The 22,399-nt window shown below is 37.3% G+C and overlaps 1 protein-coding gene across 36 annotated transcripts in view; it reads left to right on the top strand.

Moving 5' to 3' along the window:
• MPDZ (multiple PDZ domain crumbs cell polarity complex component) overlaps positions 1-22,399 on the top strand; it is a 175,466-nt gene that overhangs the window by 113,139 nt on the left and 39,928 nt on the right. For 26 of the 36 annotated variants that reach the window (XM_086415111.1, XM_086415116.1, XM_086415115.1 and 23 more), the window contains 4 exons: positions 3,290-3,394; positions 7,489-7,581; positions 14,323-14,500; positions 17,280-17,390. In XM_086415111.1, coding sequence (XP_086271237.1) covers positions 3,290-3,394; positions 7,489-7,581; positions 14,323-14,500; positions 17,280-17,390 — 487 coding nt within the window. Of the gene's footprint in view, positions 1-657; positions 766-3,289; positions 3,395-7,488; positions 7,582-14,322; positions 14,501-17,279; positions 17,391-22,399 lie in introns of all 36 variants that reach the window. The other 10 variants (XM_086415129.1, XM_086415135.1, XM_086415139.1 and 7 more) reach the window with 3 other exon arrangements.

Below are 22,399 nucleotides of genomic sequence, written 5' to 3' on the forward strand. Positions count from 1 at the left end.
TCTTGATTTCTCATGAGGAAGCTGGCTTAATCTGGGGTAGTGGTGGAGAAATATATTGTAGGTACTTAATAAAAATGTACTTTGGTTGTTTCAATTACATAACTGATTGGTTTTAGTAAAGCATTGCTTATTGAGACAGTGAACTGGCTTTCTTTACTGCCGTTTAAGAGAGGTGGCTAGGAACTGAACATGTGTGCCTTCGTGCATGCCTGGGTAGATAATTTGCATTTCAAGAGTTCAGAAACAGCCAGTTGAAGTTCCAGGTTTCATTATTTTCTATGGAAAACCAGATGTGAAGCCTCACCAGAATGCATTCTGTCTCACTTCACACTCCACCTTGCCAGGGGCGCTTATATTTCTGTAATAATAGCCAGGGTTCTGTGTTTCACGGCAGCTGCTTGTAACATCTGCCAGATAATTACCAAGCTGAATCTGAATTCACCTGCCTTAACCTAAAGTGTGGGATGAATTCCTGATCAAGGAATAAAAGATTGATTGCAGTTACATTTTTCTGTGCTTGTTAATAATTACTGCTATAGACACCAGTAAAGAGCAGATGCTTTTCTGGGGGAGGTGTAGATAGGAGGGCTGTGGAAAGGGGAAGAAACAACCAGGAGCACCCACTTTTAACTCCATATGTATGCATCTCACATTCAGCTCAAGACACTGACATTTGTTAACACCATTGTAAAAAGATGCCACGGCGTATGCTTCACATTCTAGATTCTCCGCAGCACCTGCTGACGATTGAGCCCCCTTTTATGTGTGAGTATCGGTGATTCAAAAGCTCATTATGGCTGTGTGTTACAACTTGTCTGTGAAAACCACTTCATGCTTTTGTAACATCCCTATGCGGGGCTAGATCCAGAGAGAGATTCAGTGTATATACATTTTCCGTTTTTTTTTTTTTTTCTTCTTTATATAAGAGCATATTTCCAACAGAGCTATGAGATGGTTACATTTTCACATTGCAGTGGTGATTGTGAACTCATTTGAAAATCATGTTTTCCTCCTACTGAAGCTTTCTGGCTCTTTTGTTGGGGGCGATCACCTCTGGATTAACAACTGTCACGTTTCAGCATCACTAATGCTGCTCTGTTTTCTTGTACTCCATGTATATAACCTAAGGTTAGTTTTTGCCTTTAAGAATTTTTAACACTCAGAGAAGCTGCTTTAGTGTGTTTATGCAGTTCGGTGTGTGTTTTGGTGTTCTCGGTTGGTGTCTGGAGGTTTTGTATGGCCGTGTGACCAGGCGTGTATTATAATTGCTCTGCATGGGCTAGTGCGCTGTGGGATGCTTGTTCCAGTGCCCTTGCTGTCCGAATTAGGCTAAATATATGAAAACTGCTTTCTTTCTCACTGCCCCCTAACATATCAGAAAAACATTTCTAAAACTCTTCCTTGGTAAACCTTAACACCTTTGAACAAATACAGAGAAGAATTCATTTTCAACAGTGTCTCGGATAGACGCATCATTTCTTTCTCAAACCAAACCAGTATTTAATTAAAAAATTTAATACTTTGAACTGATTATTCTTATTTTTCTTGTCTTCTAGCCTTTTTGACCTCACCGAGCTTTTCTTTTTCTTAAGGTTATATTTATATGAGTTTTACCTTTACTGAACCTTCAGAAATAATTTTCAGATATAATTCAGAAATAATTTTCTTGAATAGACTTTTCAAATTTATGATTTATATTTATTTTTCTTTGTATAAAAGACAGTCTTCTTTCCAAGTATAATGTGTTCTGCATTTTTGACTCATTATTTTTGAAGGGATAAATGCAGATTTGCTATTCAATATATTTTTGTTACACTGTGGAAATGATGTTTTTGTAGATGAATAAATAAAGTAGGGCCAGAATTAGAATACAGCTCTCTCACCCACACTAGTCCTAAATCACTGAATTGTGTTTTTCACTTCAGTTGGATCCTTGAGGCGAAGGTGTCACAAAATGTCATAAGGGTGCCGGTTTCTGCCAGAATGATCGGATGTCGGGGCCAGGCTGGCTGAAGCTCTATTAGAGCACTGTTTTACGTGTGTGTTGCGCTTCTTGACTTACAACAGCCTCATCAAAAGTGACATCTTTTCATTATTGGGGATATGGAGATCCATTAGTGGGTGATTTACCTTACCAGAACACTCCAGAGAAGCAACAGTACTCTGTCCTCTGACTCTAAACATAAGCGACCTCACAGAGTGAATGCCTTTTATGGAATCACCGGTATATATTATATATCCTCCTTATTCAATAAATTATGCCATTAGTATACTTCTATTATTATATTATATTCTTATAACAAGAAAGGTAATCCTTTATCTTTGCCCTCCAGTGCTAAGATTTTGCTACTTACCATCTTCATGCGTAAGCTATGGTTAGCCGGCATAACAGTCTTCATGATTTTTGTGTTGTGCATTTTTGATACATGCTTTTGTTTCTTTGCACAAATATCCTGAAATGCCTTGAAGTTCTTTCTTTCACTTGCCATGCCACGTGTTAGTTTGAGGATCCGGAACAGACTACTTCAACAGGTGTTATCAGTTGTGTCGCCTCTTAGGACAGCAGTAAACTTGACTTTTCAGATGTCATTTCTAAGCATTATAACTATAGTCAGCAACTTGCTCAGTGCCTTCCACATATAGGCGTTCAGCCAGCACGTGTTGAATTAGTGCGTGACCATTCAAGTGTCAGTCTTCTCTGGAACCAAAATGAACATAAACATTTTTACATATTAGTAAGCAAATCTTTCTATGCACTGATAATGGTTTAACTCAGACTTGAGTTAATACTTTAATAAAGCTAGGATATGATTACTGATAGTACTTGTTAATGTCCGTAATTAATTGTGTCTTATGGGAGAATGTAATTTTGAATGCCCAGTGTTTAGTAGAGTTTACCCAGTGTGTTTCTGCTAAGGCACCCAAAAATATTTGGAGAAAATAAATGTTATTACTGAAAATTACTTTTCAAAGGATTTCTAGATCTCTTTAATTAAAAAAAAAATTGCTGTTAGTCTTCTCATTTTGAAATATATATTATGCTGTTTTCTTCCCCATATGATTATCAGTAAACAGATAATTATCAGCAGCCTTTAAATTTTTAATTTCTGTTGTTATTATTGCCTATAGAATACTTGATTCTTTTGAAGTTTAGAGTCTCTACTCAGTAAGCTGATTTAAATGAGTTGTGTGAAAAAGTAGAGATGAGGGACAAAATAAGTTTATTTCATATTTTGGAAGATTCTCCCAATAAGCGAGCTTTGCTTTCATGGATTGTGTCTTGTTCCAGAATTACTTATGTACCCGCAGAATATTTGGAAGAGTTCAAAATAAGCTTGGGGCAGCAATCTGGAGGAATAATGGCACTGGATATTTTTGCTTCCTACACTGGCAGGTAAGTCTGCTGTGTGAATGATCAATACAGCAAGTTATAAAGAAGAGTTTTGAATCCAGTGTCAGGGAGGCCTAGCAATGAAAAAGACTGGATTCTTTTTCTCTCTTTCAAGATTAAAAAAAAAAAAAAAATCACCCCCCTTTCCCATATTACTGGGCTTCCCTAGTGGCTCCATGGTAAAGAATCCACCTACCAAGCAGGAGATGCAAGTTCAATCCCTGGGTTGGAAAGATCCCCTGGAGAAGGAAATGGCAATCTGCTGCAGTATTCTTGCCTGGGAAATCCCATGGGCAGAGGAACCTGGCGGGCAACAGTCCATGGGGTCACAAAAGAGCTGGACGTGCCTTAGCAACTAAACAACAGCAACCCATATTACTTAAGGAGTGATCACATATTGTGGGAAATTTGGGGAAAATATGAAAAGCAAGAAATTAAATCTGTCTTTAGTTGTATCAGTCCATATACCACTGTCAACTTACTGAGTTTTGGGGAATTTACCTCAGATATGACTATGGTTTCATTCACTCCCTGGAACCTACAATTTCTATGGTATTGTATCACTTTTCCTCTGTCATAAACATTTTCAAACTTTATTTATTTACTCATTAACATACATACAGATTCACAAACATTTTTAATGGTTATGTTTTTCCTCTTTTGGAGAATGTTGAGCTGAACGTCTTTGTGTATATACATTTTAGGTACAGAATGTTTGGCTTTTTAAAGCCTCTTTATACACAGTGTATTGAGAACCTTTGAATATACAGGAAATATAGTTTTTTCCTCCCTTAGGAAAGAGAGAAACTAGATTTTGATATTGCTGCTGAGTTTAGCACAAGGAGAGAAATAATGTCAAATTGCTTTTCTGGAAAGAATACACTATACATTTTCAGTTGTGGGCCTGTTTTTTTTCCAGTTACATTAGCAGCTGAGTAACAGATTTCTCCTTAAGCATGCTGTAAAGAAGAAATAGCTTTGCAAACATTCTGAGGTCTGCTCACAACAGTTCTAACAACCCATAATATTCTGGTGTCCAGTGACTCTGCAGGCATTGTAACATCACATCACTCTTTCCTCTGCAAATTGTATGTGGCTACAGCTATGCAGACAGTGTTAAAGAAGGAGAGGTTTGTTATGTGTTTAATAAAGGGAAGGAATGTCATGGCCCAAAGGGCCCCTTGAATTTTATGGGAAAGACTATTCATTCCACCCTTTGCAAAGCTCAGCCATACTTCTCTGTAGAATTTCCATCTTAGGGCTAATGACATGAATTGATTACAACTACGTGGTACTTCCTGTTAAAAAGCTAGATGCAGTAATTTCCAGTGTCCCTCTGAAATACCATTTCACATGGCTTAATTAGAGAATATGACAAGATAACATGATATTCTTACTAAATTCTGAGGCCTTAAAAGCACTCAAAATGTTAATATTAAAACAAAAAGGCCAGTTTCAGCACACTGGTGCTCTCCTAGCACACAAAGGAAAAGGACCTGAGCTGTCAGTGCTGTGAATAACTGCTTCCCTGCAAAAAAGTGTATTTACTGCTAATATAAGGATGCTCAAAACAAAAACAGTGTGCATCCTGTTTTCCTCCCTTAGGAAAGGCAGAAACTAGATTTTGATGCTGCTGCTGAGTTCAGAACAGGGAGAGAAATAATGTCAAATTGCTATCCGGAAAAGAATGCACAATACGTTTTCAGTTGTGGGCCTGTATTTTTTTCAGTTATATTAACAACTGAGTAACAGATTTCTCTTTAAGCATGCAGGAGGAATCGGCACCAGAGAGATTAAGTTACTTCCTCAAGTTTCATAACTAATGGGTGGAAGAATCAAGGTTAAATCATGGTTGGGCTCCATGTTCTTAACCATTGGATCCAAAAAAAGAATTATACTAGTCCTGTATGAAATTATGGGGCCGCATAGCATGGAGTTTAAGAGCTCAGGTTTTGTAGTAAACTGGCCCAATTAAAGTCTCATCTCTGTTCCTTTACTGTGTGACTTTGTGCCAGTTTCTGGAATCTTAATGCACATATAGAGTGTTGCTTGTTATAGCTGACAGGAACTTATTTGATATTCAACAATCAAACATGAGTGCCGAGAAGTCTAATTCATTCTTGGCTGAGTGAGTGTGGGGACACAGAACAGGTTCATTCTGCTGAGGTGCACACGGCTTGAGTCCTGTAAACCTCGCCTGAAGATGGATAAAGAATAATCAGCACATTTATAGGAACGTATCTGGGTTAGTGAAATGATTCGAGACTGGACAGTCATCTGAAGAGAATGGAGCTTTTTGTATGAGAAGACTCCAGGTGTTTGTCATCGTACAGCTCACAAGCCAGGAGCGTATGATGCGCTCTGTGTGACTGCATCTGAGCAGCATCCCCTGCCTGGGCTTTAGGGTAATAACTGGATATTTTAGAGAAGGACTCTTTCTTACTTCCCATTCCTCTCTGTATTCTGTACCTGCTTTTTCTGTCATATTCTCCCCAGTGGTATTTCCAGAGGGTTAGGCTCTGCTTCCCCCCACTACCTTGCATCTTTCAGATTGAGGTTCACTCAGACTATTCATTCTCAGTCAGCTTCTTAACGTCATTTTGAAAATCTTTCTTTGGCTCCATTCCTGACAGTCCTGTCCCACAGTCAGGATTAGTCTCTGTGAGCCCAGCCTCATTCAGAGTCTCCTTTCTCAATTACAGAAGGAGAATTCCGTCACACGACCGATAGGTAGGAACCACAGGCAGGTGGATTTCCCTCTGACAAAGCAAAGATCTAACTTTCAGGTCAAAGAGAGTGAGACATTCTGGGAGAGCCTGCACAGTTGTTTGGCAGAAATGTTGGGAAACACATTGAGGCACAGGTGGATTATTGGATTAGATGACTTCTGATCTCAAGGTCTGAAGATGATATAATTTGACAGAGTTCAGTATTCCTGTTGGGGGAGAATGGATATAATTTGAACATATGCTGTCTTCAGATTTTTTTTAATTTCTGTAAGTATCAGTTGCAAGTATTTATTGAATTAGAGTTTTTAAAGCTTTCTCTATTTTAAGAAGAATATTTTTCTTTAGAAATCCAATTTTTCCTAATAGCATAAGACCATGCCATAATTGATTTAACCATTCTTTGTTGTCCTGACAATACCATTTATTGATGCAAAGTGTACCTTTGGTAAAAACCAAATATTTTTGGACAAGATTATTATCTTACAGTTATATTTATAGTTAGTTAAGAGTTGGACGCATTTTGTTACATGCTTGGCATTTGGCAAAATGTGAATTCCTGTAGAAATTGACAACTGACCCTGGACTCAAGTGCCTGTACACTGCTTCCGTAAGAATACCGTGGCTGGCTCCTTTGGATGGGCAGAAGCGGACCATAAGCATTTTCCGTCTGTCTTCAAAAGATGAAGGGAAAACATTGGTCCGTCCTGAGGAGGTAGAGATGCTGCACTCCTGGCATACTTGATGTTCAATTCTGTCAGGCCAGGGATCCAGTGGGACTGTACAAGCTTATAACACACATGGGGGTCTGCCTTCTCACACATGGGAAAAATTTAGGAAATAGTTTTTGAATAGTTGCTCTTAAAAATTCTGGCATTTCCCCATTCTTTTCACTCCCTCCCTTCCTTTGTCCATGTTTCATTAGGAAAGAAAAAGACTAGACAAGACACTTTGTGTTCTGCTGTATCTCCAGACTCAGTTACAGTGCTGGGTGCTCAGTCACTCAGTTGTGTCTGACTCTTTGTGACCCCATGGACTGTAGCCAGCCAGGCTCCTCTGTCCAAGGGTTTCCCAGGCAAGAATACTGGAGTGGGTTGCCATTCCCTTCTCCAGGGGATCTTTCCAACTGAGTGATCAAACCCACATGGGTTTGTTCAGGTATAGTAGATTGATTCCAGTATGAGGTTTTTATTTTATGTAATCAGGTTTTATTTTCCCTTTAATGTAAAATATTATATACTTACTAGCCAAGTGTGATGAAAATATGAAGCAGTTCTGTATTTTTAGCCAAACCAATAATAAAGTACCTAGAAGACAGCCTGTGTGGTTTTACTAGGATTGTGGAGTACTCACTGTCTAACTCTTTACCAGAGATATTCCGGAGCTACCAGAGCGAGAAGAAGGAGAGGGGGAAGAAAGTGACCTTCAAAATGCAGCCTACAGCAACTGGAATCAGCCTAGGCGGTAAGGACTATTTCTGTATTCTGCCTACTCAGGGTTTAAAGATAGAGAGGGGTGGTTTCAAGTACTAGATTACAACTTGCTACTGTGACTTTGAGCAAGCTGTTTAATATTGCTCACCGTCCATTTCTCTGTGGCCACAGAGTGGAGAAGATAGTATGTATCACACAGGCTTAACACTAATATGTACTTGAGGATTTGGCACAAATGGCACCCCACTCCAGTACTCTTGCCTGGAAAATCCCATGGACGGAGGAGCCTGGTAGGCTGCAGTCAGTGGGGTCGCTAGGAGTCGGACACGACTGAGCGACTTCACTTTCACTTTTCACTTTCATGCATTGGAGAAGAAAATAGCAACCCACTCCAGTGTTCTTGCCTGGAGAATCCCAGGGACAGGGAAGCCTGGTGGGCTGCCTTCTGTGGGGTCCACAGAGTCGGACACGACTGAAGCGACTTAGCAGCAGCAGCAGCAGCAGCAGGGACTAAATAAAATTGACTAGAGAAAATTATGCATAGGTAGTTGGAATATTTTTTGTGGAGATTATCTTAGGCAAACAACCAAATGTTAACTTGAAATTTTTCTATTATTTGTAGAAAGTAGATATTCAAACATATAAATTCAAAATGTATGTGTGAGCGTATTATCATAGGCTGTGGTTATTTTAACACATGGTTTTTCTAGAATGAATTTCATATATAATAGGAATGATGACTTTCCTAAATCTACTCATATATACCTCTGTATATCACTAAGGTGTATTTTCCTGTTCTGAGTAGAAGATTCAGTTTAGTAGGAATTTACTGAGTCCTGATTATTGACAAGATGAGAGGCAGATAGTTTGTAAATAACAGGGAAGTGTAAGACATAAATCCTGCCTTTATGGAAGCTGATGTGTATTGAGTTAGGCAAGGTGTAGAGAGACACAAAATAATGAAAGAAAAATGTAAGATATTTTGCATTAAGGGTAAAATATAATCAGTGGACACTTTCTCTAAACAGATTTAAAGTTGAATGTCAGAGAGGTGCCTTTTACATATTTATTCACTATTTATTCTACAATGAAAAAATAAAATTCTCAAGATAGAAAAATTTCTACTCTTCTGATGTGTAATACAGTTTGATGATTTGCCTAGCTCATAAATGAACTTTAGGCTGCATAACCTTTAAACAATTTCTAGGTTGAATCATGTTCAAAGTATAGGAAACCTTTTATGTTGCTTTCATAAGAAACAGCATCTCAGGCCAAATAAAATGACTTTTTGATTTCAATTTTTAAAAAATTATTCAGACTGCTTTAAAAATCAAAGTCTTTCTGCATTATTGCCCACATTGAGAATAGAAGTGTTAGATTTGTAGCAGAAAAAATATTGTAAGTGTGCTCAGTCGCTTGGTCATGTCTAACTCTTTGTAACCCCATGGATTGTAGCCTGCCAGGCTCCTCTGTCCATGGAATTTTTCAGGCAAGAATACTGGAGTAGGTTGCCATTTCCTACTCCAATTATAAGATGTTAGGTTTTTTGTTTATTTGAAGATAGAGGCAGAAGTAAGTTAGATGGAATTATAAATACAGATGGAATTACAATACTAGATGGAAATATATGTATATATACACACACATACAATGGAATACTATTACTCAGTCATAAAATACTGATATTCTTCCACAGGGTGAAATAAGTCAGATAGAGAAATCCTGTATTTTGTCACATATATGTGGGCTCTAAAAAATAAACCAATGTCTATACAAGACAGAGATGGACTCACAGATACAGAAAACGGACTAGTGATTACCAAAGGGGAGAGAAAAGGCAGGAGGGGCAAATTAGGGGTGAGAGATTAAGAGATATAGACTACTATGTATAAAATAATAAGTAACAAGGATATACTGTATAGCACAGGGAATTATGGCCATAATCTTGTAATAATTTCTAATGGAGTTAATCTGTAAAAATACTGAATCACTGTACTGTGTCAGTATACTTAAATAACATATTTTTGAAAGAGTAATTACATTCTTAATTTAAAAATAAAAAGGTAGAACCATTAACATTTGGAAGAGAATTTAATATCATAATGCACTTAAAGTCCTTAGTACAATGCTTGGTACACAGTGAGGACTCAAGTCAGTGGTTGGTCCTAGCAGTCACCAGCGTCTTCTTCATTATTACTCATACCAGAGCAAGTGAAAATTGTTGAGCACAGGAGTCATTATGAAATTTTCTTATGAGGAGAAATTGCGTACAACTTCTGGACCAGAAGATTTTTATACTTTAATTCTCAATTTTAACCTTCACATCACACTGAGTGATGTCTCTAATGGTGGTAACTAGTTTACCGAGACAGTATGTCTACAGATTCTGTAAATCTTAAAGAAGATAATCTGCCCTCACTAACCATATGGAATCCCTCAATTTTTTTTAGGGGAGAAGTTCATAGAAGTTCATGAGGAAGCTTACCAAAATAATTAGAGCTTTTAGTAAATAAGGAACAATGGTCATGAATAAGCTTTACAGCTTTGGAAACCTGCTGGACATTCTTTCATGCAGTCAAGAAAAATCTGTAAATAACCTGTGTTACACTTTTATTTTGCATGTGATTTTCATGTGCAGGATTATATCATACTGTATGTATCATTTTCCAGCTTACTTACTCTTAAATGAATGTTTCTGTACACTCTCATGTGGATACAAAAATACCAATTCATTCAGTTTACTTGTGGCAGTGCCTTTCAGTATATGAATATAGCTCAGTTTATTTTCAGATTGATATTTGAGTAGTTAACAGTTAATTATTATAATAATCTTGTGTAGTAAGTATATTTTCTTACACATTTGGAGAATTTGTCTAGATATGTATTCCAAAGGGAAATTGCTGACTTGTAGATTTAATTCTATTATTTACTAGAAGTTGTCAAATTGCTTTTTAAGGTGGGTGTACCAATTTTTAGTTTTATTTCCAATATATGAGAGCTTTTTTCCCCCATATCCTTGTTACCACATCATATGATCATCTTTAAAAATGCTTTTATTAACCCAATGGATAGAATATGGTACATTGAGCCCAGTTACTCTTAGTAAACAATGTGTAAGCATAACAGATTGAGGTGCTGGTGTACAGGTTTGTTCATTTGTCATATGAATTGAATATTATACCTTGTTGACATTACTTCAGTAATCATAGTTATCATCATCATAATAAGAGCAATCAGATTTATTGATTGCTTTATTGATTTGTAAAATGGTTTTGCACATGACATACATTCATGAATTTAATCCTCACAGCAACTCTCTGATGTTGGGGCTCTTGTTTGATCCATTTTCCAGCTGAGGTAAGGAAAAGAGAGACTAAGGGACTAAAAGAGGGTCACCCAGTTGTTAAGTAGCAGAAGGGCAGGAATTAAGCCCAGGAACTCTTGGTTCAGTGTTCAGGCAACCTGGCCTCAGAGCTCTATTTTACCTTTGATTTTATTAATTTCACTTTTTGAAAATCTGTGTTCTCCAAAAAGGCTGACATTTTTCTGTAAAACCAGCTCTGCATGTGTTCTGCACGGTTTTTCTTTTATAGGTCTCTTATTTTCTTCTTAACATGGAATGTTGACCGTGTTCTGCTTCATGAATCCTGGGTCGGTTCCTCAGTGCTGGGGTCATTTTGGCAGCTCTGTTTTTGGTTATTTGCTCTGATGATTTGAAGAATTACAGCATTTCCTCTTAGGACTGGATCTAATACCACTTTGCTGTCTATGCTACCTCCTGAGGAGGCACAGGGTACTGGTATCCAAAGGCTGTTTAACCTCCGTGCCTCTTCCCTTTGTAAAACAGAGTGACAAGAGCATCCACCTCACAGGAGTGACTTGAAAATAAAATCAAAGTATATGGAACTCACTTGGAGAATAAGGCTGAGTACATAAGCCCTTAATGAGTTTTTGCTGCAACTGCTATTTTTAGTGTCCAGAGAATCATGAGAACCATTCTCTAACATATATCCACTACTAAGAATCTATGAGACATTTTCTTTTGTTCTTTTATTTTTTTTTTATTTTTAAGAGAGAATGAGTCCCACCTATATATTCTGGATTCTTAAATATTAAAGACAGTGGCTGACTCTACTGACTTTACTACTTTGCTGTTTTACCTTAGACGTGGGAAGAAATTAGTTCTTGTCTTTCACAGAATTCCTAGAATGAAAGAAAGTGATGAAAAGAATTTTAACTAGTTTAAGCTTTTCTCACAGATTTGTTAAGATGAAGAATCATAGTGAGATCCCTTTAAACTAAACCACAGATCTTTAGGTCTTAGATTTCTAATAAAGAAAAAAAGTGCTGATCAGAGAAAAGAAGTATTTCCTCATCTGCTTCCTGTGACCAGTTGTCCCTCCTCTCACTTCACCGTGGTGCTTTTTAACCCCCGTCTTTTCTTACCAGGACCTCCCTCAGCACCCAGGAGTCCTACCTCCAACCTTTGGTTTCCTCTGGGAGCACTTCACATGTCAAGGTTGAGGGTATGCTGAACCAAGCTTTCTTGTCCTATCTGATGTCCAGCATCGGCTCCCTTCCTGCAGGTTAGAGTAGAATGCAGAGTCTCATTACCTGTCTTAGAACTTTCTACTTGGTATCCCTGTTTGCTTCCAGTCATCTGAGCCCCTTCATTTTGGCCGAACACCTTGGTGCTAATCACTTTGTCCCGGCCTTTTCATAAGACATGTACTTTCAGTTCATCCATGGTTCTGACCTCTATCTACAGGTATTGGATATGAGTTCATGCACTTATTATGTGGGTGGAGGAAGTGCATTTAGGACAGAGGCAGTAGCAAGCACCAAGGCCCCAGGACGGGAGATGAACCTTAGCAACAGCAGGAGGATGTGGTCGCCGAGTGGAAAGAGCAGAGTGGAGAGCTGAGGAGGATGTATTTAGGAGATGGCGATGGGCTCAGGTCACAGAGGACTGTGTTAGCAACCGCTCTTCATGCCCCAACTGTTAGTTTCTAGCTCTGTGTTGGCGAGGCAGACTGTTGCAGAGGTAAGCTTCTCATTCAGTATATTCAGAAATGTTCTCTCTCTTAACTGGGTTGCTAAGCTTAGAAGCTACCATCTGTTTGAGAGTAGCTGAATTTTTTAATGTCTGCAGTATTAGAGCCCCTGGAAGGTGGCCCTTTTATATTTATTTGTGCCTCAGCCTGGAGTATGAGCCTAATATTAACTTGTAACAAATCAGTTTCAGAAATACATTATTAATAGTATTTATCAGACTCTATAAAACACTTAATTGGAAAATTAATTTATAGTGATTTTGTCTTAATATGGGTAAAACTTTAACAAATTGAGCAAATGATATTTACAAAATTTAGTATAATATCTTATTCCTTTGAATTTTTAAAAATGTATTTAGTAGTATTATTTTTACTCATTTGAACCACTTTTAATCTTGTAGGTTAGTGGCATAAAGTGTGTTCACGTTGCTTTGTAACCATCACCGCCATCCATCTCTGGAACTTTTTTGATCTTGCGGAACTAAGACTCTGTGCCCAGTAAACAGTAACCTCTTATTTCCCCCTCCCTGCATCATCTAGCAACCACTGTTCTCCATTAGTCTCTGTGAATTTGACTATTCTAGGTACATTGTATAAGTGGAATCATATAGGATTTGTCCTTTATTTCATTTAGCATAGTGTTCTCAGAGATGATCTATGTCTTAGCATGCATCAGAATTTCCTTCCTTTTTTTTAAAAATTTTATTTTATTTTTAAACTTTATCCTTTGTATTTATATGCCTTTTGTTGATTCATTCATCTATTCATGGGCACTTGGGTTGCTTCTACCTTTTGGCTTGTAAATAATATTTTCTTATTGTGAATTGTGAAAAATATTTCTATGAACTATACTATACATGTATGTCTTCAAGACCTTGCTTTGAATTCTTTTGGGTATATACCCAGGAGTGGAATTGCCAGATCATACGTTAATTCTTTTTTTAATTTTTTGAGGAATTTCTATACTCTTTTTCCATAGCAGCTGTAACATTTCACATGGGTACAAACAGTGCACAAGGCTTCTAATTTCCCCATAATTTGTACAATTTATCGCTGCCAAACTTATTTTCTGTTTTTTTGGGGTTTTTTGCATTAGCCATCTTACTGAGTGTGAGGGGGTATTTCTTAGTAGTTTTTTGTTGTTGCCCTGGGTCTTCATTGCTGCGCGTGGGCTTTCTCTAGTTACAGCAAGTGGGGGCCACTCGCCAGATGTGGTGTGTGGGCTTCTCCTTGCAGTGGCTTCTCTTGTTGCAGAGTACGGGCTCTAGGTGCACGGGCTTCAGTAGTGGCAGCACGTGGGCTCATAGCAGTGTTGATACACATAATGGTTAGTGATATTGAGCATCTTTTTATGTGCTTATAGGACATTTGTCTGTCGTCCCCAGAGAAATATCTAGTCAAGTTCTTTGCCCAATTTTGATTATTTTCTTTGTTATCATTGAGTTTTAGGGGTTCTATATATATTCTGGATGTTCATCCCTTATCAGATTTGTGGTTTGCAAATATTTTCCCTTTCTTTGGGTTGCTGTTTTACTCACTTGATAGTACTTTTTGATGAAAAAAAGCTTTTACTTTTGCTGATACCAAATTTGTCCGTTTTTAATTTGCCGTCTTTGCCTTTGTTGTTATAGCCAAGAAATCATTGCCAAACCCAACTTTACGAGGCTTTCTCCCTATACTTTCTTATGAGACTTTAAAATTTTCTTTATTTTTTATAGGGTTGAACTTTGGCGAGAACCAAGCAAGTCCTTGGGCATCAGCATTGTTGGTGGACGAGGGATGGGGAGTCGTCTAAGCAATGGTGAAGTGATGAGGGGCATTTTCATCAAACATGTTCTTGAAGATAGTCCAGCTGGCAAAAATGGAACCCTGAAACCTGGCGATAGAATAGTAGAGGTACCCTCCAGTTAGCTTTCTGTGCTAAAATTACTCACCTGGGCCATCCTCTTTACCAAGGGAATCATCATCTTTACACTGACTCAACACTCGAGTAAAATATGTTTGTTGTTAAAGAATTTCTTTCTTATTTTTTTGTTTTCATCCATAATTTTTATCTTCAGTATATGATGACAAATTATATATATATTGATAGGTGTTTGGAGGTATAACCAATTGTTCTAAAAAATGTCGGTGCTGAGATAAATTACTAAGTTCAGTTAAAAAAACAAAGCAAATTTCTTGGGGAATAATTGTTTAATGTATGTGTGCACACACAAAATGTACACATCACAGATGAACCCTCAAATGAGACGTTATTTCAGGAAATACCTAAATGTTGTTGGATAAGATTTTTTTAAATGAGTCTTTTTGGTAAAGTTTTTAGTGCTAATATCCTCATTACCTTTTGTGAAAGGTCTCCCCACCACCCCCACCACCCCAAGTTTGGCTTTTCCTCCATATCATGGCTTTGCCCATTCCCCACTCATCACAGAGGGCTGTGTGTATGAGTGTGCACGTGTGTATTGGTATGTATGTGCTTGTGTGTACACATTTCATTATATGTAAGAGAGAAGCATTTGGTCAAATTGTATCTAATCCCTTCATTCAAAGCTAAGTTTAATATTTTATATCTACTCTTCTCACAAGTCACTACTCATGTACTCAAAAAGTATTCCTAGAGCAACTGTTGCATTCCAGGTGCTGTAACAGGCTCTGGGCATCCCAGGTAAATAAAACATCCAGCCTGCCTGTCAAGCGGGACAGACCTGACAAGTAATCAGGTCACTTCAGGATAGTGTGATGAATTATTTGATTAACATAAGCATGGTTTTAGTAAATGTGTAGAGGAAGGCCAGCAAATCCTGACCCAGATTTGCTGGGTTGTCAGGAGGTAGAGAGTCAATTAAGAGAGACAACTTCCAAACAAAAAACATATGATCACTTTGTTATTTTGGCAACCATTAGTTTTATTTTGTACAAGTGATTGTCTCTCATTTTCTAAATCCATATAACTTACACACTAAGATGCCTTAATTTTATAGAAGAAGTTGGTAAGAATCAGCCACAACTTGAACACTGTGGGCATTGATTTATTGTTTAAAGTATATGTACACTGAGAACTGAAGAAAGAAGATTGAGATTTGCGAGAAAGCAAGGGCTCTGTCTGATGTTTCATTTTTTTTTTCCTTCTGACCATTTATAAGAAAGAATTATGGGTTTTTTTTTTCTCTCTTCCTATATCTTTGCTCTTCATTAAATGATACCTTAGCCCCATGTTAAAGAAGTCTTTCATTAGAGTACTACATAAAATTGCTAATTTAAGTTTATCTAAGGCAATTTATTTTATGAGTACTTCACTACTGAATACTTTTGACCTAAGTAGAAAAATTAAGAAATGTTTATAATTATTTTGAGAAAGGATTAATCATACTTTGCACCAAAATGTTGTTTTAATGTATCAGTAGAGTTAAACACGCCTTTGAAATTGGAATGAAGGTTTTTTTCCATGTGGTAAAATACTGCTCAGTGGCAGTTTCTTGAATTCAGTTATGTGCAGGGGCCTTTTTCAGTAAATAAGAAAGCCTTAGACCTCTGTGATCCTTGGAATTCCAGAACATGACTCTGCTAAGAATCTCTGACAGTGTGTGTAAACTAGAGACCTATGAAATATTCCGTGGAAAGTATACAGTTCTTTAGACTTGAGCAAAGATATTTAATTTTCTATTACATTTTCCCACAAATGAAATATATAGTAAACATATATACTTTTATTTTGCAAAAAGTTAGAAGCCATTTTTAATATGCACTGAAAGAGATTTTGCTATTTTATCTAAGTATCAACCTGAGGGAAGTTTTCAATAAAATACGGTGTATAATTCTTTTAAAGGTGATAAGGTTCTTTGCAGAGATCTAATAATTTTATTTTTCAGAATTGTGTCTACTCTTACTTTGCTATTTTTATTGTATATATCATTCTCTGGTAATTGGAAATGTTAAAAGTGTACCAGTATCCTATAATTTTCCGGCAAGATTAGCATTTGGCCTCTCAGACTGTTTTCCTTCCTGTTCATGTAGTGCGTAAGCTAAGCTGATCATCACCCAGGCAAGACGTGGTCAATAAAAAATTCCAAAATAACTTTTATTCTCAAGCTATTTATACAAGATTTGCTAACAAGTAAGCACAATTTCTTGGCTTCCAGCTCGTGTCATGTCTATTGCAAAGATTCTTTTGCCAAACAAACCTTACCATAAGCTGATTTTTCTGTACATTAGAATTTTGTTTTTAACTTCAAGCTTCCCTAATAGAAAAACACAAAGCATCACATAGCCACTTCCCAGACCGCTCTGTGATGACTGGGAAGAAAATTTGTACAGTGACTTTTATGATGAAAACAGTGCTACTAGGCAGTTCCCTTGTATTGTTTCTTTGATGATGCTGATTTGTCAATTTAAAGGAACAACTGGGCAGTGTAAGGGAAGTAGAAGCAGGGCCTTCATTCTAATTGATTATTATTTCAGTTGATTTTTGGAGACATAAATCTGTGTCCAAGAAAAGGGACCAGAAGTCTGCTGGACAGATGAAAAATTCTGGAGCCTCACAAGTAGTCTCAAATATTTTTGAATCTGAAAAAGATTTTTTAGGAACCTCACCCAGGATTCTCAAAACTCCAGATCGGCAAATTGTTCTGTTGTTCTATAGCTTCTTAAAATGTTAAGCTGAGGCCTTCCATTGCAGGTGGATGGCATGGACCTCAGAGATGCAAGCCATGAACAAGCTGTGGAAGCCATTCGGAAAGCAGGCAACCCTGTAGTCTTTCTGGTACAGAGCATTATAAACAGACCAAGGGTAAGCGAAAACAAAGGGCAAGGTAGGCGCATCCAACAGCGTTCAACTTGGAATCTGCCGCCTCCAGGGCCAAGTTGCTTCTAGGACCCGAGATCAAGCCTGAAAATCTCAGGAGACTTAAAAAGTTTATTTTGCTTTTTCCCCCCCATTGAGTTATCCTGAAAATCCTTCTACCATGTATAACAGACACTTGAAGTCTGTTGAAAACACATAAAAGTAGGATTGACTGGTGGCCCATAGGCATCTAGATAGATAATCATTAGTTTCACTATAGTCATAAAATATGTAAGTTGTTAAGAAGGATGTGGTGGAGTTATTCAGGTTGATAGTCTGTGACATCTAGTCAGGTCTCTGAGAAACTAGAGAGAGTTCATTTTCTTTATAAATTTAGAATTTCCAGTATGCAATCTGTGATTTCCTGTGCATGGTCTTTAATGCATCTGTCTATCCGAGTGGACATTAACTTTCCATATGATGGATTTTTTTGTTTGTTTGTTTTTGTTTAAGCTGTACGTTTATATACTCAGAATTTCATACCTGCTGTTTCCCAGCCACCATCACTGAGTAGCTCTGATCACTGTGTAGCCACTGGTGGACAGAGACCTATTAATCCATTTTACTGTTGGTTATTACAAGTGAAATGGCTTTAAAAATATTTTAGAAATCTAAGCACATCCAGCGCATGTTGTTGATGAAGATACTAAGAGAAGCTTTGTATATTTGATATGTCGCCAAAGATGAACGTTATGCCAGTAGTTTAAAAGTATTTTTTCTATATCTTCTTTATGCCTCAATGGAAAAAAAAATTTTTTTTTCCTGTTCAGTACCTCTTAAACATACTGGGCCTTAGAAAGTTCTTGAGATTTACTGAGAAGTTAACATAGCATTTCAGGAGTTTCTTAGATGTCCTGAGGCTCATACAGGGTCCACTTCTGAATATAAGAATCTCTGTCATACTGATTCTTTTTGAAATAACTGCTTATTAGCTTTTAGTGTTTGTTGTCTTTAAAAAGACAATGTTAACACATGTAAGAAAAGTGAAAAAGATCATCTGAAATTTAAAATGTGTAATTTTATTCATACAATATATTTAATTTTAATTTTTAAAATTAAAATTTAAGATAGTAATGCTCAAGTTACGGAGGAAGCAGCGTAGTGAAAAGGTTCTTAGTGATTAGTAAAAGGAACTTTTCAATATTCGGTGCCCCAGGAAACAAAGTGACCAGATTTATGTTGTTGGTTTTTCCTTTTGTTGTCAAGACAGGTGTAGCTCTGGTCTGAGTTCATGCTAAGAAATGAATTAGTAGTTCCTAATGTAAGCAGTTATCTTCACATTTGCAGTTTTTAATCATTCAGTTATTTATTGTTAGGTGATAATTATACATTCAGATAAGAAAATCTGCCAAATGATGGGACCAGATCATCCTGCATTCTTTTCAAATGCTGTTCAGTTTGTTTAAATAACTACAGGTCTTTCTACATTTGTTTCCATTTGTTGTGTTAAACATAGACACAGCAGGATGATGTTGGTAAATGGCTGTTTAAGTTAAGTTAAAGCTGTTTTCTGTGTGTGTGGGTGGGTTTTATTCTTTTTCTATTTTTACTTTCCAACTTTTGTATCATTTAGGACAGTGCTACAAACTGCTGAGTCGGATTCTCAGATTACTTTTAAATATTAAATTGCAAATATTTCTTTCAATGCCAAGCTGCATTTTCTAATGTGCTAGGAAGATATTTTCTCATGCACCTGGAAAATATCCCTATTTTATTATCTGAGGTATAATGACGCCTGATTTATAGTAATATTCCAGAATAAATCTTGCTTAGAATGACATGTGTAGTCAAATGATACGTGACAAGGTTTAGGATTGATACCCTAAAACAAAACACCTTGGCACACTGAATATTTAATGGAAGTTATTTGAGAAAAGGCAGGTGCTAGAAGGACTCTGACCTCTCCTTTCCCCCCTGAAGCGGGTCATAAGACTCTCCTGAGAGATCTTCAGGAGAGGCGCAGCCTTACCTCCAGATGAGGAGGACCCCTGAGAGGAATCTGAATGAACAGGCCTTGCTAAGTTTTCCCCAGTTAACTATGCTTAGCTCATGCTGTTTTGTCCTGTCATATTTCCCCCAACTTTCTACTCTTCATCAGACCTCCTATAAAAGCACTCAGACTTAACCATTTCTTCTGGTCTTCATTTCCCAGTGGAGGCTCTGTGTCACACAGAGCTTAGGTTACATCAATATGCATGTTTTTTTCTCATTAATTTGTTGTTACAGAGATCCAACCAAGAGTCTTAAGATGGGTACAGGAAAGACCTCTCTCCTCCTCTACAGTAATATTTTGCTTTGGGAAATGAGAAAAAAAATTGTTTTTAAAATGAGATATTGGGCTTCCCAGGTGGTGCTAGTAGTAAAGAACCCACCTGAAAATGCAGAAGACATGAGAGATGCAGGTGCAGTCCCTGGGTCCAGAAGATCTCATGGAGGAGGGCATGGCAACCACTCCAGTATTCTTGCCTGGAGAATCCCATGGACAGAGGAGCCTGGCAGGCTTTAGTTCATAGGGTTGCAAAGAGTTGGATATGACTATAGTGACTTAGGACTTCCCCAATAGCTTAGTGGATAAAGAATTTGCCTGTAATGCAGGTAGATGTGGTTTGATCCCTGGGTTAGGAAGATCCTCTGGAGAAGGAAACAGCTACCCCCTCCAGTATCCTTGCCTGAAAAATCCCATGGACAGAGAACCTGGCAGGCTACAGTTCATGGGGTCATAAGAGTTGGACACAACTTAGCATGCACACCTTAGCTCAGTACAACAAAATGAGATAGTAATACTTAGTTTTTAGTAATTTACTTATCTGTGGAAATAATCGTGTCTCCAGGAATCTACAGGGAAAAATATCTTAAATACTTCAGAGTCTCTTTGGGCTTCCGTGGTGGCTCAGTGGTAAAGAATCTGCCTGCCAGTGTAGGAGACATGGGTTCAATCCCTGGGTTGAGAAGATCCCCTGGAGGAGGAGATAGTATCCAACTCCAGTGTTCTTGCCTGGAGAGTCCCATGGACAGAAGGGCCCAGCAGGCTACAGTCCATTGGGTCTGTCTCAGAGTTGGACACAACTTAGCGACCAAACAAGAGTCTCTTAATGGTAAATGTTTTATTTGTGGATGTAATAAAGCATCAAGAAAATATTGTACATAGACTAAAAACTAGTCAGTCTTTTTAGCTCTTCAACTGTTCAAGAATTAGAAGTTCCCAGAACTAACCCTGATAATTCCACTGATATGACAGTTCACAATTCAGTCTGACCACATTGTCATATTAAGGAGTGGGCCCCACTAATTTGGGCCAGAGGATGATTTTGTCATCCCTGTGCTTCTTAGTTAATAACACTTCTATTTTTATCAGCCCTTGGAACTATAAACACAGTTTTGTCATTGATTTTTTAATGAGAAATACACTCTCCCTATAAATCCTTCCCTAATAATAGAATGTTCTGCTATTTCATGTGCTGTGCTCATCCTGCACTTTTATACTCTCCTTTCAGGGCCAAATTCTAATCCTATGTGAGCTGCAAGTTGAAAATGCAAAAAGCAAAGCCAAACAAAAAAACCAGAGCTTTTTTCAAATATTCCATTTCTTGTCGTCATTATTTTGATTCATCTTGTTCTACAGAATTATAAAGGAAATGTAAAACCGTACAATTCCATGTATGAGGATTAGAAATAATCTGCCTTCCGTAACATTATTTTGCCTAGGGTGTGTTTTTAATCTCTGCCTGGTCATTTCTTTCACCTTAATAAATGGTCTTTTTTTTTTTTGCATTTGTGATCTTCCCTTTTGTAAAGCAGGAGTTGACATTTTAAATTGAAAAGCAGAGGGAAAGTTGAGATGAGCAGAAATGTCAGCATGCCCATTTCTTTTGACCATCTTCCTTCTGTAGGAAAAAACTTTGTAGGAAGAGCAGATTGAAAGAGTGATGTGGCATAAGCTTCAGTATAGCCGTTCTGAGTGAGGATGGTCTTTGTAGAGTGCAGGGTGGTGTCACATGACAACCTCTTCCTACTCTCGATGCTTGCCAGTAGGGCTTTTTTATAGAGAGAAGTAACACAAACAGTTAATTAGAGCCAAACTGAATTTTAAATGTCTGCAATTTCCTCTGAAAGATATGGTCAATAAAAGAAAAAGTAGTGTGAAAAAAAATTTATTGTGCTAAGGAAATTACTTTTTTTTTTTTACTATGAAAATGCTAGATTCTCTTTGGCAGTCATCCTGCCTGTAATATGTATATTTCAACTCCAATAGTTCAAGCTCAGGACATATCAGGCGAGCCATAAAACCTATGTGAACACTCTAAGGCAGGACCTCAGATATTACCCAAACCTCATAAATTCCCCAATAAGATGGGAACTTTTATAGGAAATTAAAAATAGCTGTCTGTCTGTATTTTGTGGTGTTCCTAGCACCACAAAAAGTGGGCAGAAATAGAGAACAACACTGTAGGAAGTGGTTCATTTCTTTAAAAATTATTGATTTCCTTGTTTAAATAATACTGTTGATTGAAGCAACCTTAAAACCTAATCAAGGTATAAAAAGACTCCTAACTGAGAAACAAAATAACAGAACACTGAAGATTACCAGTGGACTAGAAGACACATGTTTAATTTGCATTCTGCAACTGATAGACTCTTATTTTTGTGTTTTTTTTTTTTTTAACCAAAACAGCATAATTTGCTTCTAAGTGTAAATAAAAAGCCATTTATGGTTTTTAATACTGAAGCATGTTTACTGATATGCATGGAACATATGTTAATATAAGTGGGTGAAATATATAGGCTTATCTGTCCATGATAGTGACAATATTCAGTGAAAATGAAAGAAATTTGGGGCCAGTTTGATAGACTTGCTTCCTTATGTGTTTTGTGGCCAGATTTAGATTTGAGTGTGGATTCAGGTTGCTCTAGGAAACACTTAGTTCTAGACTATTTGATAAGATGTTGTTATTAAT

The sequence above is a fragment of the Bos grunniens genome, chromosome 8 (genome assembly GCF_055505025.1).
Source record: "Bos grunniens cultivar Pamir isolate PY7600 chromosome 8, Bosgru_T2T1.0, whole genome shotgun sequence".
NCBI classification, from domain to species: Eukaryota; Metazoa; Chordata; class Mammalia; order Artiodactyla; family Bovidae; genus Bos; species Bos grunniens.